Source organism: Bactrocera neohumeralis, chromosome 5 (assembly GCF_024586455.1).
Source record: "Bactrocera neohumeralis isolate Rockhampton chromosome 5, APGP_CSIRO_Bneo_wtdbg2-racon-allhic-juicebox.fasta_v2, whole genome shotgun sequence".
NCBI classification, from domain to species: Eukaryota; Metazoa; Arthropoda; class Insecta; order Diptera; family Tephritidae; genus Bactrocera; species Bactrocera neohumeralis.
The window spans coordinates 74,952,394-74,966,437 of record NC_065922.1 but is presented as its reverse complement, the minus strand read 5'-3'; the positions used below and the strand labels follow the sequence as shown (position 1 = coordinate 74,966,437).

Sequence of the window (14,044 nt, the reverse complement as noted above, 5' to 3'; positions counted from 1 at the left end):
TAAAAACCCATGAAAAATAAAAAAAGCAATTTGTGATTTGCCACCGAAACACAACCGAAAAATTCTACGTAAACGAATTACTCATGCAAACGCGTGTGCTTCCACACCAGCATACGTGCTAAAAACGCGCCACCTTTTGCTGTGTACGCATATTGCTGTCATTTCCAAATTTCGGCAGTACACAGCCAACTACTGCGTGCACATTTACCGCTTCGACGGCGTCAGAAAAATAGAAGAAAAAACTTGCTCTGCCAAAATTCTGTCAAAAATGAAAAATTATGCGCTACCAAACGGAAGTGTGTAAGGGTGTCCTTGGTATTATTTTTGTTTTTTTTTTTTGTGGCAAACTGGCGCCACTTGTCTCCATATTGTCTGCGAAAACAGATCAGCCATCTAACCGACAATGAGTGTCGTCGCAGCGTTCACCCCTCAACCGGCAGCAGCTATTCCATCGCACATAGGCTTTTGAGTGCACGGCGCGGGGTCACGCAGTGCGTGTGTTCCCATTTGTCATTTGTTTGCTGACCTCGCTATCATTATTGAAAATGACCTCAAATGGTGGTGGTGGTGGAGATTAACGATTAATAAGCTTAGCTTGCTTGGCACTGTGGTCGTCGCGCCGCCGCTAAGCGTTCAGTGGATTTACGCTTGTGAATTGGATTAGGTCTTATTGAGTTATAGCAAATTCGTTAGTTACCTCTGCATGCGTATGTACATAAGTATATGTTTGCCTAGGTAATGCATAAAGTACTGCGCAAAAATTAAGTATAGCCTTAGATCCATCACATATGCTCATTTTCAGTTGAAAGGAAAATTTAAGGGCGGTTTGGCTGTCAAAAAATCGATTGTTTTTTTCGCTTCGTACTTTAAAAATTGGTTGAGAGACACTTCTAAGAAAGGCTCTCCAAGTATAATCTCTTGGTTGTAACGGGAAGGCCTTTCTTATAGATTCTATCAACTCAGAGTACGAAGTGAAAAATAAATAAATTTTTTTTGACCCACCCTAATATACACGCTTAGTTTTTGAGAAATGGATTTAAAATTTTGCATACGTCTTTTTCTCTTCAAGAAGCAGCTCATTTACGAATTCCGATTATTTTTTAGTATTTATCGACAATTTTATTGTTTTATCAATAATTTTACATATTTATCGATAATTTTTATTTATCTACTGGGATTGATTATGAATTAATCGACGATATTCATGTGTTTATCGATAATTTGTATGTGTTTATCGATAATGTGCATGTGTTTATCGATAATTTTCATGTTCATCGGTATATTTCATGTTTTTTTTTCGATAATTTTCATGTGTTTGCCGATGGTTTTAAGTATTTTTCGATATTTTTTTTTATTAATTTACCGGTAATTTTTTTAATCTATTTTTCAATAATTTTTATGCATCTATTGATTTATTTTATGAATTTATCCATTATATTAATGGATTTATCGGATTTATCGAAATTTGACATGCATTATTGTCCAAGGCAAGGCTACAATTTCCGAACATATTGTTCAGTTCGGACCGCTACAGCATAAACTGACTGATCAAAATCAAATTAGATTTTTTATACCCCTTTGTGTTGGAAGAAATGCACCTGTGAAGGGTATTAAAGGCTCGGTGCACTGCACTGCACTTTTTTTTTTTTGTATCATGTTGCTCCTGCTTTAAGTATGAGCGCGCTGACCCACTACGAATACTGTTTGCATGCGGACTGCTGCACTCGCCTTTACTTATGCAAGTAAATATTTGTAGGTAAAAACTCATATGTGTTTGTATTATTTTTTTTATTTTGCTTCTATGTTTGTGCCTCGGCACCTGTGTGCGCGCCACACTTTTATGTGGCTACAGCAACACTGGGCAGACATAGTGCAAATACTATTTTTCACACACACTTACACAGAAAAGTATACGCTCATCCAAATGCACATGCATAAGTATTTGAGTAACTGTAAATGTTTAGCAAAAAGCACATATTTTATACATTTACCAGCTGCAAGCTTAAATACAAATTCCTAGAGCGGGCGGTATACATACATATGTGTGTGCGTTGGTTAGTCTCTCTAAGCTGTGAGTTATCAGCATATGTACATATGGTCTGCTGCGTCTGGCGCCGTTGTAGGTGTACTTGTAGGCTAAAAACAAAAAAATACACATATCCATACATACATACATATATCTATACATCTTGCTGTTTTTGTGTTTTTGCCATTACTACTAATTCTGCTCGGCCTCAGTCGTTAGCCGCCATGGTGTGTGCTTTAATGCTGAATACTACTTACACATCTACACATACAGCTGCGTATGACATGCTTGCATATAATTATACAAATCTTTTCTTTTTTTGGTCGAAATAAATTTTTCGTACTCCAAAGTTTGCTAACCTCAAAAAAAAAAAAAAAAAAAAAAATACAAAAAATATGTGGGTGTATTTTTGCTTATTTTCACAACATTTTTGTAGATGTGCGTGTGTGAAAGTATATAGCAACTGCAGATATACAAGTAGCCAACCGCCTCATCCGCACCGCTGTCATGTGTAACATTGTCCTTCATCCATTGCTGATATTAAATATTAAAGTTGTGTGCTGTCATTTGTTTTTCTTTCACTTTTTTTTCTTTTTTCATTATTTATTTTTTATAATTTTCCCCGGTAAATAAAGCTTTCTGTGGCACTCCGCATACATAAATTGTGGGGTGGCACTATTTTTAGCAACATTTTGTTGTATGCTTAGAACTCAATTTAAATTCCCAAGCGAGTATGTGGTGGGCATTGGGCGAATACACAGAGCTCAACAGAAGCGATACGACGTGGCGTCTGTATTTGCGTTGCGAATTTTTGTTTGTTTATGTATTCTACATGGAGTATGGTTGCAAGTTGGTTTAGATTTTCGCTGGCACTTTAATGATAAGAGCAAACAAGTATCGCTAAATTCAGTTTCATATTGTAGCTGGCAGCAGATGTGCTGTCAAAAGGTTGCAAGGTTTTAGAAGGGTTGCCAAACTTTGACTTTGAGCGAAAATATGTATATTAACTTGATTTTCGTGTTATTGAAGGCTCTATGCTGAAGTATGTAATATAAATACTTTTTGATTAAATTCTATATTTCATAAAACATATACGATTATTTAATTGTTAACATTGAAAATTTCTTGGAAATGTGGCTTAAATCGTGGATATATTAATTACATGCGTTAAATTTTCGCTGCTGTTTTGTAAATTTGGATACTTTTTTGTTATTTTCGATTATTTTATTCCATCGATTAATTTATTATATCGATTTTTTATATTAAATCGATTATTTTATTATATTGATTTTTTTATATTGAATCGATTAATTTATTATATCGATTTTTTTATATTAAATCGATTGTTTTATTATATCGGTTATTTTATCATAAATAATATCTTACAACGTCGTGGACTACAGCTAATTTTGTAAATATATCGATTTTTTCACGGAGGTACCGATTAGTTTTTATTGATCAATAGATTAATGATAAGATAATGATTTGTTTTGTGGAATTAACAATTTTTTAAATTAAAATAAATATCGATTATTTTATTATAGATAAAGTTCCACAAACAGCTATTATGTCGACGGAAGTGATGCCTCTTTTTAAATTAATATACAATACATATGTATATGTATGATATCGATTATTTTATTATCGACAACAGTCCAGCTGTTCAGCAATGAAAATATCGTCTATTTTTATGGAAATGCTGAATATTTAATGACTTTGTTGGTTGTTTATACGGATTTTTTAATGATTGATTTTGTCCAGATATCGATAATTTTAATGAAAATTTATGATTATAAAATAAAAATAGCGATTTATACCGTTATATTTATGAATTTATTGAATATGGTTATATGTACATACATTTTTTTAATGAAATTTTCAATTATTTTTAAGGGCTTATTGATAATTTTTAGATATTTACCGATAATTTTTGAATTCCGAGACTTTTTAGTATTTATCGATAATTTTACATTTTTATTGACAATTTTACATATTTATCGACAATTTTTATGCATTCTCCAATATTTTTTATGTATTTATCGATAATTTTTATTTATCTACCAGCAATTTTTATTAATTTACTGGTAATTTCGATGTGTTTAGTCATGGTTTTGTCCAACTTTTCGATAATTAAAAATTGTTATTTTGTAAAATATTGTGACAATTATTACTTTTTAATACATTGACGATTGTTTTCTCAAAATTTATCATTAATCGATTATTTTGTCTAAATTTATCGATTTTTTGTAATTTTCCATAATTTTGTTTAAATTTATCGATTATTTTGTGTGAATTTTATTTAATTACCGTCAATTTTTATAAATTTACAGATGATGTTGATGTGTTTATCGATAATTCTCATGTAATTATCTATAATTTTATGTAATTATCATTCATTTAAAGCATTCATTGATAATTTTATGTATTTTTATCGGTATTATTTTATGAATATACTGATAATTGTTATGAATTTACCGCTAACTTTTTTTATCTATTTATGAATAATATTTATGTACATATGTATATATTTATTTTACGGATCGATTATATGTATATATGGACTTATCGTTTCCTTCTACGTACTTATCTTTTATATTTTGGATTTATCGATTATTTTCTATGGATTTGATTTTTCACCCCTTATTTGAAAGTATAGTAATAATAAATAATTTTATCTTAAATTAACTTTGAAATCTCTCTTCTCTCTTTGCAGCGGTGGGCGTAGGTGGGGCATGTCCCATTCCCTACCTTCCGGCATGGTACGTATACTTTTCATACTAAATGTGTAGCAATTTTTTGTAGTTTTCTTTTAGTTTTTTTAGCAATGAAAAGTATAATTTAATAGAAAAACCTCTAACCTATTGATTTTCTAAAGAACTAAACTTCAATCTTGTTTCTAAGTAAATTCGTTTAGTTGAATTAAGCAAAAGAAAAAACAAAATACTAATACATAGTATATTAATTAAATGAAATAGAAATATAAATACATATCGGGGCACACGCTTTTCCATATAAAGTTTTCTACTCGAGCAAAATGTGAAAACGATTTTGTGCGAAACAAAAAACACTCACACAAGTAAATAAAAGTTTCGAGCACATTACAAAATAAAACAATTAGCAAATATCAACAACAACAACAATAAAACCGGCTTCATACAAACAACAACGAAGCATATACATACGTACAAATAACAACAAAAAATACAATTAGCAAACAATAATCACATTAGCAACAAGAACAATAACAACCACAAACAATTGTGATTCAACAATCATGCAATCACCAACAACAATAACAACAAAACAACAACACCGATAGTGCAACAAATAATGACAGAGAAAACTAAAGCGGTACAGTAAACCATCCGACAAAGTGCCGGCTTACACACACAGACACACAAAAAAGTTGATTTACAGACTATTATTTATTCGATAACTATTTTAAATTTCCGATATTTTTTGTTTGCGGTGTTTTAACGAATTTTCCATAACATTACTAAATTATCGATAAATCGCGATTTCCTTTACTTTTTTTTTATAAACTTATCAAAAATCTGGTTATTATTGGAAAGAGTTTCGTGAAAATTTCCTGCAAAAAGTCTACTTTTTATTTAATATTTCTCACTTTCATTATATTTTTCAATCGCCATTGCAGAACTTACTTCATATTCCTCCTCATTATTCCCCCTCCAAGCATACCTTCATAACGTTGTGGTGCTGTTTATTTTGGTTGGTTTCATTCCGCACGTTTTTGGCATTTGACTCAGCTGTGTTAGACTGCGCATTGCTTGGGAATCACGATTGGCAGCTGGCGGTATGGGTCTCGCCACAACATGCCTTAACGGCTGAAAATTAAGTTGATTTGGATTTCGTGTCAAACTTCGGCGGTTGCTTCCCGCCGCTGTGTGCGCATGTATGTATGCGTGTGTGTGTGCGTGTGCGTCATTTCACTTTTATGCTTTTCTTGCACAGTCGGGAGTACGATAGAATTTGACGCCGTTGAAGGAGGGCGATAACTGTGTGGCAAAACTGTTTATGCCAACCCGGTTTGGTATATGTGAGTGTGTGTGTGTGTTTGTTAAGATTTGTGGCTGCCATCTAACGTAAAATATTTACGAGACATGCAAAATGCACATTAGACTAATTGCTTATAGAAGATTTGGTAGATAAAATCCTCATTTATTTAATGTGAACCGATTGCTGGTGGAGTTTAGGCAAATATTTTTGGAGATTTTGCAAAGGAAAACATTTTTCCTTGCCCAAATTGTTCGCAGTAAGTTGGGTGTTCTTGGCGCTCATGAAATAATAATGTGATAAGCTTTAATTATTGTCATTTAACGCTGGTTGCCAGTGGTTTTTTGATCATTTGAGGTTTTACACTCTTCGACGTCCAGTCGTCTGAATCAGCTGAGCGAATCAGCTGTTGACGGAAGGGTAGTAATTTATCACATTTTAACACATTGCTGTTGCTTAAATTCCAAAAATGTATTTTCTTTGTTTGCGTGTGTGTCAACAATGCCGCAAAGTGCAATATGAACTCGTTGAAAACTTTGCACACTACATTGTCACATGTGGTCTTACTATATGGAATACCTACACAGTCATGCATAATCACATATGCAGACAACGGCGCTTGTATCCTGCATCATCCATCCATTTTCAATTTCATTTTTAGTTTCACTTTCACTCTCATATTATCTACGACTTGTGTGCGTGTATTGCAGCACGCTTGCTCCGTACTCTTGCTGTCCTGTGCGTTCGTTGTTGTCGTCTGTTACCTCATTACATGTTTTTCACTCAACCATTTTAAGTTTTCTGTTGTACGTTTGTGTGTGTGTACATATGTATTTGAAAATGCGAAAATTTGTTACCCTGTGTGTGTGTGTGTGTTAGTATTTCAAAAAATAAACTCAGTAAGTTCTAAAAACTTTCAATGTCAACTTATAACCAAATACCCTAAAAATTATGTCATGGACCTTTTGCACAAAGGCACACATTTACAGCACTGCTACACTGAGAGAATTTCAGAGACAAGTTATAGCAGGCAGTGCTCAATTTAAAGAAAAGGTGGGAGGCTGGGCTAGCGAGCAATTTAGTCATGATTTTGTTTTTGATGATTAAAAAATTGATATTTTGTAAAATATTGTGGCAATTATTTTTATTACTTTGATGATTGATTTTTCTTAATTTATCATTAATCGATTATTTTGTGTAAATTATCGATGGTTTTTGTAAATTATCGATAGTTTCTGTAAATTCGTCGATTGTTTTTTGTAAATTTATTGATTATTCTGTGTGAATGTATCGATTATTTTGTGTGAATGTATCAATTATTTTGTGTGAATGTATCGATTATTTTGTGTGAATGTATCGAATATTTTGGGTGAATGTATCGATTATTTTGTGGAAATTTATCGTTTATTTTGTGGAAATTTATGTAAATTCATCGATTATTCTGTGTAATTATAACGGTAATTTTTATCAATTATTTTATGTAAATTTATCGATTATTTTGTGGAAATTTATGTAAATTCATCGATTATTCTGTGTAATTATAACGGTTATTTTGTGCAAAATTTACGGTTATCATGTGTGAATATCGATTATTTTATGTAAATTTATCGATTATTTTATTTGGGTTTTTTCGATTAGTGTACAAATTTAACAACTATACTTCGTAAATTCATCGTTTATTTTGTGTAAACTTATCGATTATTTTGTTTTCGATTACTTTATTTGTTTTATAGATACTTTTGTGAAAGTAACAAATTTATTTATTTCGCGCTGGTGCGCTGGTCATTTATATTGCATTATTTTTCTTTATTTTTGAACAGCAAGTCGCAACTCGTGGCTGCTTCTGAAAGTTTATTAGCGAGTCCTGCAATTGCCTGATAACATTTCAAATGTGTATATACGATGTTCACACGTTTATAGATTTTTCTCGCTTTATGTGTTAATGCTGTAACCGAAATTTCACATTATCAACACACAACCGCAACTCAATCTGAATTCCACATAAACATACATACTATATGTACGTGTTTAATTTGTGTGCCTTACACTGCTAAGCGCACACCTACTGGCGTACACAGAATTCTTTGCCATTTTCTGTACTTGACTTCCTTTATAAAACTTTCTTCTGTTCGCACGTGTATTAACCCACATACACGCTCGCACGCACAAAACCACATCAACACACATAACCCACTAAAACAGCCTGTGTACAAATGGTGTAGATCTTTTGCTGCCACGCGCTCTACATTCGCTTTCATCGCTCTCTCTTTCCCTCTCCCATATAATACAAGTCGCCGTCACTTTGTTTGCACTTCGTTGGCTATCTTCTGTCTTTCCTATTAATTTTTAATGTATGAAATTGTCAGCAAACAGTTGAGAAAAGTTGGATATGTGTGAATGAGCCATATACTGCCAGTGAGCTTCCATTGTTGAAGTCTTTGAAGTGGACTCAAGGTGGGCGGTGAAATAAAAAGGTTTTTGTTTTATTTCACCTAAGAAAACACTCGCCAAGTAAGCTTTATTGACAGTTGGGATCTTGGGTGTTTATTTTCATAAGCTTTGGAGGAGCGTTAGGCGAGAGAGAGAGACAGAGCAGTTAGAGGTTTTGAAACACAAGCGGTAGGTCATAAATAAAATTTGAAATCCTTAAGAATTCATTGGAGAATTGTGCGTGACTTATAACTTAAAGAGTGAGTGTGTTTAAAGAGACTCGTTTTAGGGTTAAATTTCCTATTTTTATATTGTGTATGTATTCTTCTTCTTTATTACTTTAATTTTATTTTATTTGCTTAACCCGCTACACTAAAGACTCACAACCACTCCAACTCCAATTTATGTACAATTTCCTTATGCAGCAAATCTGTTCGACACAACTATGAATAATTTAAAAAATATATCAAAAATATATACTATACATAATTTTTTAAATCAACTTTTTTGTGTGTGCCCCGACTCGAGAAGAAAGTTAATGGAAATTTTAAAAATTTTACAAAAATTTCTATTAAATGTGAGCGTAAAGCGTTTAACCAAAAATATATTTAAACATTTTTCTTTATATAGCTACTGTCCTTTTTTCATTTTACCAGAAATTAAGAGACATATCGTCACCTAAAATGCAAAACAACGCAACATCATTTTTCATAAGTTTACAAGTGAAGAAAAACGATATAATAGAAACCACTCATATTGAAACAAAATTTGAGGTTTGGTTATAAAATTGTTATACTTGTATATTGGTTATTATATCTGACAACGATTTTCAATTATTTTTTTGATGATACGTTGTTTTGCATTTTAGATGACGATATTTTATTATTTAATATTTAAATTTTCCAATAGTTTTTGTTAGTGTGTTATAATTTCAAAAATTTTTTTTTTGAATGTTCAGAACTCTCCAGCTTAGAGTTTATATTTCAATATTTTTGGTTGACGACTTACATATACAAATTTCAGTATTTTTTTTAATGAAATAATCTTTTTTTTAATTTTTGAGTTTTTACTTCTACAAAATAACGTAACAATATTTTTATTATTTGTTTATTTTATTTTCGTTGAATTTTTTTTATATTTGGCATATAATTTATTTTTATTTCCACTTATTTCTTTTTATCTAATTTTTCGTCTCATCTTATTTTATTTAATTGTTTTGCCATTTTTTGTTACTTAATTTGTTTGTTATTATTTTATTACCTACATGTCTGTATAGCTTTCCAGCTGTTACTATATATTATTTACTCTACTACTAATATTTATAACTAACATTCTCTATTGCTTATCTAATATTTATACGAGCCTCTTCTACTTGTCAGCGTCGGTTTATACATATGAAAATGAAAGTTTCTAAATTTTTTTCAACAAATTAACTTATAAAGTTGTTATTGTTATTGTTGCTACTGTTTATATTGTCTATTTAAAAAGTTCAATATTTTCTCACTCATTATTACGTTAATCATTTATCACTAATCACTGGTAAAGCAAGTTAGAATTAAATTCCTTATATTAAGTGTAGTATATACAATACATACATAAATATATTTCAAACTTTTTTATATTAGACTGCTCATATATTGAAAATTCAATCATATTTGTAATAGTAATGTAAAAATAATTCAATTCATTATTTAATTCACGTTAATTTTTTAAGTTTTACCATATTTTACAGTAACTTCCAGCAATTGCTGCTCTAAACGAATTGCCTTGTAAGATGCTCTAAACACAATGTAAAACTCCTTTCGATTATCGTTTTCGATAATGTAGTGTCATATTCTCGTTGCATTTTCTAGTTTCTTTCATGGCAGTAAAAAGTAATTTCTGCTATATGTCTTGTTTAAAAGCGTATACACGCAAATATATTTACATATAATTATAATGTGAGTGAAAATGTTGGTATCACCGGAACTGTATTTTATTGCTCAAAGAGAGAATTATTTCCAGCCGTTATAGTTAAGGCAAACATGAGCTGACTTGTTTGAACAGCCGCACACATGTCACATTAGTGGCTTCAAGAAACGGTTAAAATGCAATGCTGTGTTTACTATTATTTAATGTTTATAAGTAATCAAAAAATAAAAATAATCATCATAACAAAGTTAAACTAATACTAATGATAATTGATGTAAGTTTACTTTCTACATAATAGCTCGTGAATTAAAAATCATCACACTTCAATATTTAACTAGCACTTTTAGTAAAAATTTCGTTTAGTTATAAATATTTAGCTACATTTCTCGTTTTTATTTTAGCAGCGCGCGTTTTAAAATGTAAAGAAATACTAAACTAGATTTTAACGCATATTTCACAATACATTTTACTAGCAATAGCGTGCATTTTGTATGCCTCCATTTTTGTAGTGACTGAATTTGAATTTTGTTGAATTATTTTTCCTAAACGTGTTGTTGTATTGTTGTGCATTTAGTTTAGTTTTTATTGTGGAGTGTTTTTTGTTTTCTGCAAATGGCCAAAGTTGAAATGAATTGATATTGATTAAAGCGTTAAATGTGTTTTATGCTGCATACAATTATTGAAATAACAACAAAATAAGGATTACATAATTTTCGTATATTACATATTACTTACTATTCGTTGTCTTGATCATAATGCATTTGTAATTTTTTTCCTTCACAAAATTTTTTCTGCAAATGTGTTTTGCAAGCGTTAAATTTTTCACCAAAAAAACCAAAAACAAACAACAACATAAATTAAACAATATATAAATATGTAAACAAATTTTGTAACATTAAAAAAAATCAATAATGCTCTTAAAAAACTTGCAACTGCAATTCTAAGTAATAATTTAAATATTCTAAAAAAAAATGCAACAAAATAATATTTTCAATATGTATGTATGTATGTACCGCTCTACCAAGTGATATCCTTCAGAAAACAACTTGAAACAACTCAACTTGAACACTTGTATGAAAAGCAAAAGCGCCATCTATTGTATGTTCGTACCTTGTTTGTTTGAATTGATATTTCAGTCACGTTATGCGTTTTCACCGCAGGATACAGATTTCACCTCGTCGTATCCAGGTCCACCAATGAATCGGCGCGGTTATAACGATTTTTCAGGCGGCGGCGGCGGCGGTGGCAGCATGGGTGGTGGCGGCGGCAGCGCCATGGGTTCCATGAACAATATGGCGCCCGCCGCCAGCACAAATTCGCTGAATTGTGGCAGCGGTGGCGGTGGCGGTGGCGGGGACGGACTAGGTGGCGGCTCGAATGGCACAAATCTAATTGTGAACTATCTACCACAAGATATGACAGATCGTGAACTCTATGCTTTATTTAGGACAATCGGTCCTATAAACACTTGCAGAATAATGAGAGATTATAAGGTGAGTTATGCAATTTAATATGTAATTTTAAGAAATTACTTTTTAATTATCCCAAACTTTCAGAATACCGATACAATTCTTCAGTATTTGTGTTCCCACAACACCTAGGTTAATAGGTTAATACCACAGCTGTTTTAATTGTTTTCATATCATTCCATTTACTGCAATATTTAATATTACACTCAAGTTCAAATTTGACACGGACTACTCCATTTAAACTGCGTAGTTTAGTATATGAACCAGTCCTGTACAGTTTCCCATTGCTTTCCAAAAATATACACTTTTTCGAATTTAATTTCCCACTCAATCATATTGGAATGATTTAATGCCACAATGTCAGTTATTCGGCGTTCTTTTTTCATTACTTGTTTCTATATTTACTTTATCTATTATGAATTCATTTATTCACTTTGCAAAGTTGATTTTTTGTGCAAACTTTTTTGCATACTTTTTTTTGTCTTTTGCATTTGAAGTGTCAACTGTCAGCTGTCAAATTTAATGACACACACCAAACGCGCGCGCAAATTCTGCGACGTGCTAAGCGTATGTACGTAGGTAGTGAGTCCTCCGTGCGCCTTTCACTGCATATCAAACACTTCAGCAGGATTACTGCGACCACGAACACACACACAGATACAAAACACAGCTGTCATGGTAGCAATCTGCTTGATGGCCTAACTATCTGTTTGGCTTTCTACATACAATACATACATATTTAGGTATATGAGTCTATCCATTCTGCCTCCCATCTACCCACCACGCAGAAAGTACTGCGGCATGCCGCTCAGCATTTTAATATTATTACACTGATGGATGTTGACGATTTGAATGTCGGCTGAAGTGCGCTGCAGTGCTTTTCCTTTTATCACTCATCCATTTTTTTGTTTTATTATTTTATGTTATAATTTTTGTGTGGCAATTTTTAATGAATGTTATTTAATTTCCTTTTCTTTATGATCTTTCTATCTCTCAAATATAGACTGGTTACAGTTTTGGTTACGCTTTTGTTGATTACGCTTCCGAAACGGATTCACAACGAGCGATAAGAAGCTTAAACGGCATAACAGTGCGCAATAAGCGTTTAAAGGTGAGTAAAAACATTTTAATATTACATTTGTATATGTGGCGTCTGTCTGTATATACATATGTGAACTATGTAGTGTCTCAGTTCGAACAATCCGGAGGTTGGAGTCATGTGTAGAAGTTCACGCAAGTGAGGAAAGTTCTCTGATTGCCATTCACTTGGGAGTGGCCAGAAACGATTCTTTTACATATGGCTCAAGCAGCTCACGACTTCCAGTCTTTGACCAAGTATCCTCTAGGTAGCCAGAAATCATCCGTTTCAAGGCGAGCTAAAGTGAGAAGGCGAAACATGCCCTCCACAGGTTTGTGCGCTGGGTTTGGGGCCCGCCACGTAAAAAAACAGTACCAATGATGAAGTAAAGAAGAAGAAGAAGTGCCTCAGTTTTTGAGATATCCATTTGAAATTTTGCACACATCCTTTTCTCCACAAGAAGCTCCCAATTTGTCGATATCAAACACTATAGCATATATCTGTCATACAAACTGAAAGATTTTTTGTAACTCGTATGAAAAACACCGGTGCAACCGAAGTTCAAATTTTTTCTTATTTTCGAATAATATTAACTTAAGCTCCCGCTCCCCAAGTGGTTACTTGAAGTTTATTAGTTATGTTTTTGTTGTGAAAATTTTGTTTCGATTTAGTGCAGCAAGCGAGCAAGTTCCGCCCACTCTGCCCGGTGGCCTTTGCTGCGAACTGCTGATTTTTTATGAACACTTGGTCAAAGGTCAAGTGAGTAGCAGCAGCGTATCGCAGCTGGCGCACTTGTTTGCTCCAATTTCAATGCGCCGTGCTATCTAACTACAAAAAAGTGCAAAGAAATCGAAAATGAGAAATACACTGCAAAATGCTGTGCAAAAGGATGGAATAGTGAACAATTAAAACTCACTAACAACCTTTTGCTGTGGCAATGCGTTGCGCTCTGCCCTGCCGCCGCTTTTGACTTTCTAAGTATTTCATTTCATATTGATTTCCTTTTGTGTTGTATATTGAAATTTCGATTTAAATTGTTGCTTGAAGGTTGGTTTGGGATACGCACTTACATATATGCAAGTGGATTAGGGTGGTGAAAATTCGGACTTAAAATAT

At 32.4% G+C, this 14,044-nt stretch overlaps 1 protein-coding gene across 6 annotated transcripts in view; it reads left to right on the top strand.

Moving 5' to 3' along the window:
• Positions 1–14,044, top strand: part of LOC126758919 (sex-lethal homolog) — a 63,100-nt gene that overhangs the window by 32,337 nt on the left and 16,719 nt on the right. For 3 of the 6 annotated variants that reach the window (XM_050473371.1, XM_050473367.1, XM_050473368.1), the window contains exons 3-5: positions 4,740–4,785; positions 11,518–11,874; positions 12,854–12,961. In XM_050473371.1, coding sequence (XP_050329328.1) covers positions 4,740–4,785; positions 11,518–11,874; positions 12,854–12,961 — 511 coding nt within the window. The remainder of the gene's footprint in view (positions 1–4,739; positions 4,786–11,517; positions 11,875–12,853; positions 12,962–14,044) is intronic. The other 3 variants (XM_050473372.1, XM_050473369.1, XM_050473370.1) reach the window with 1 other exon arrangement.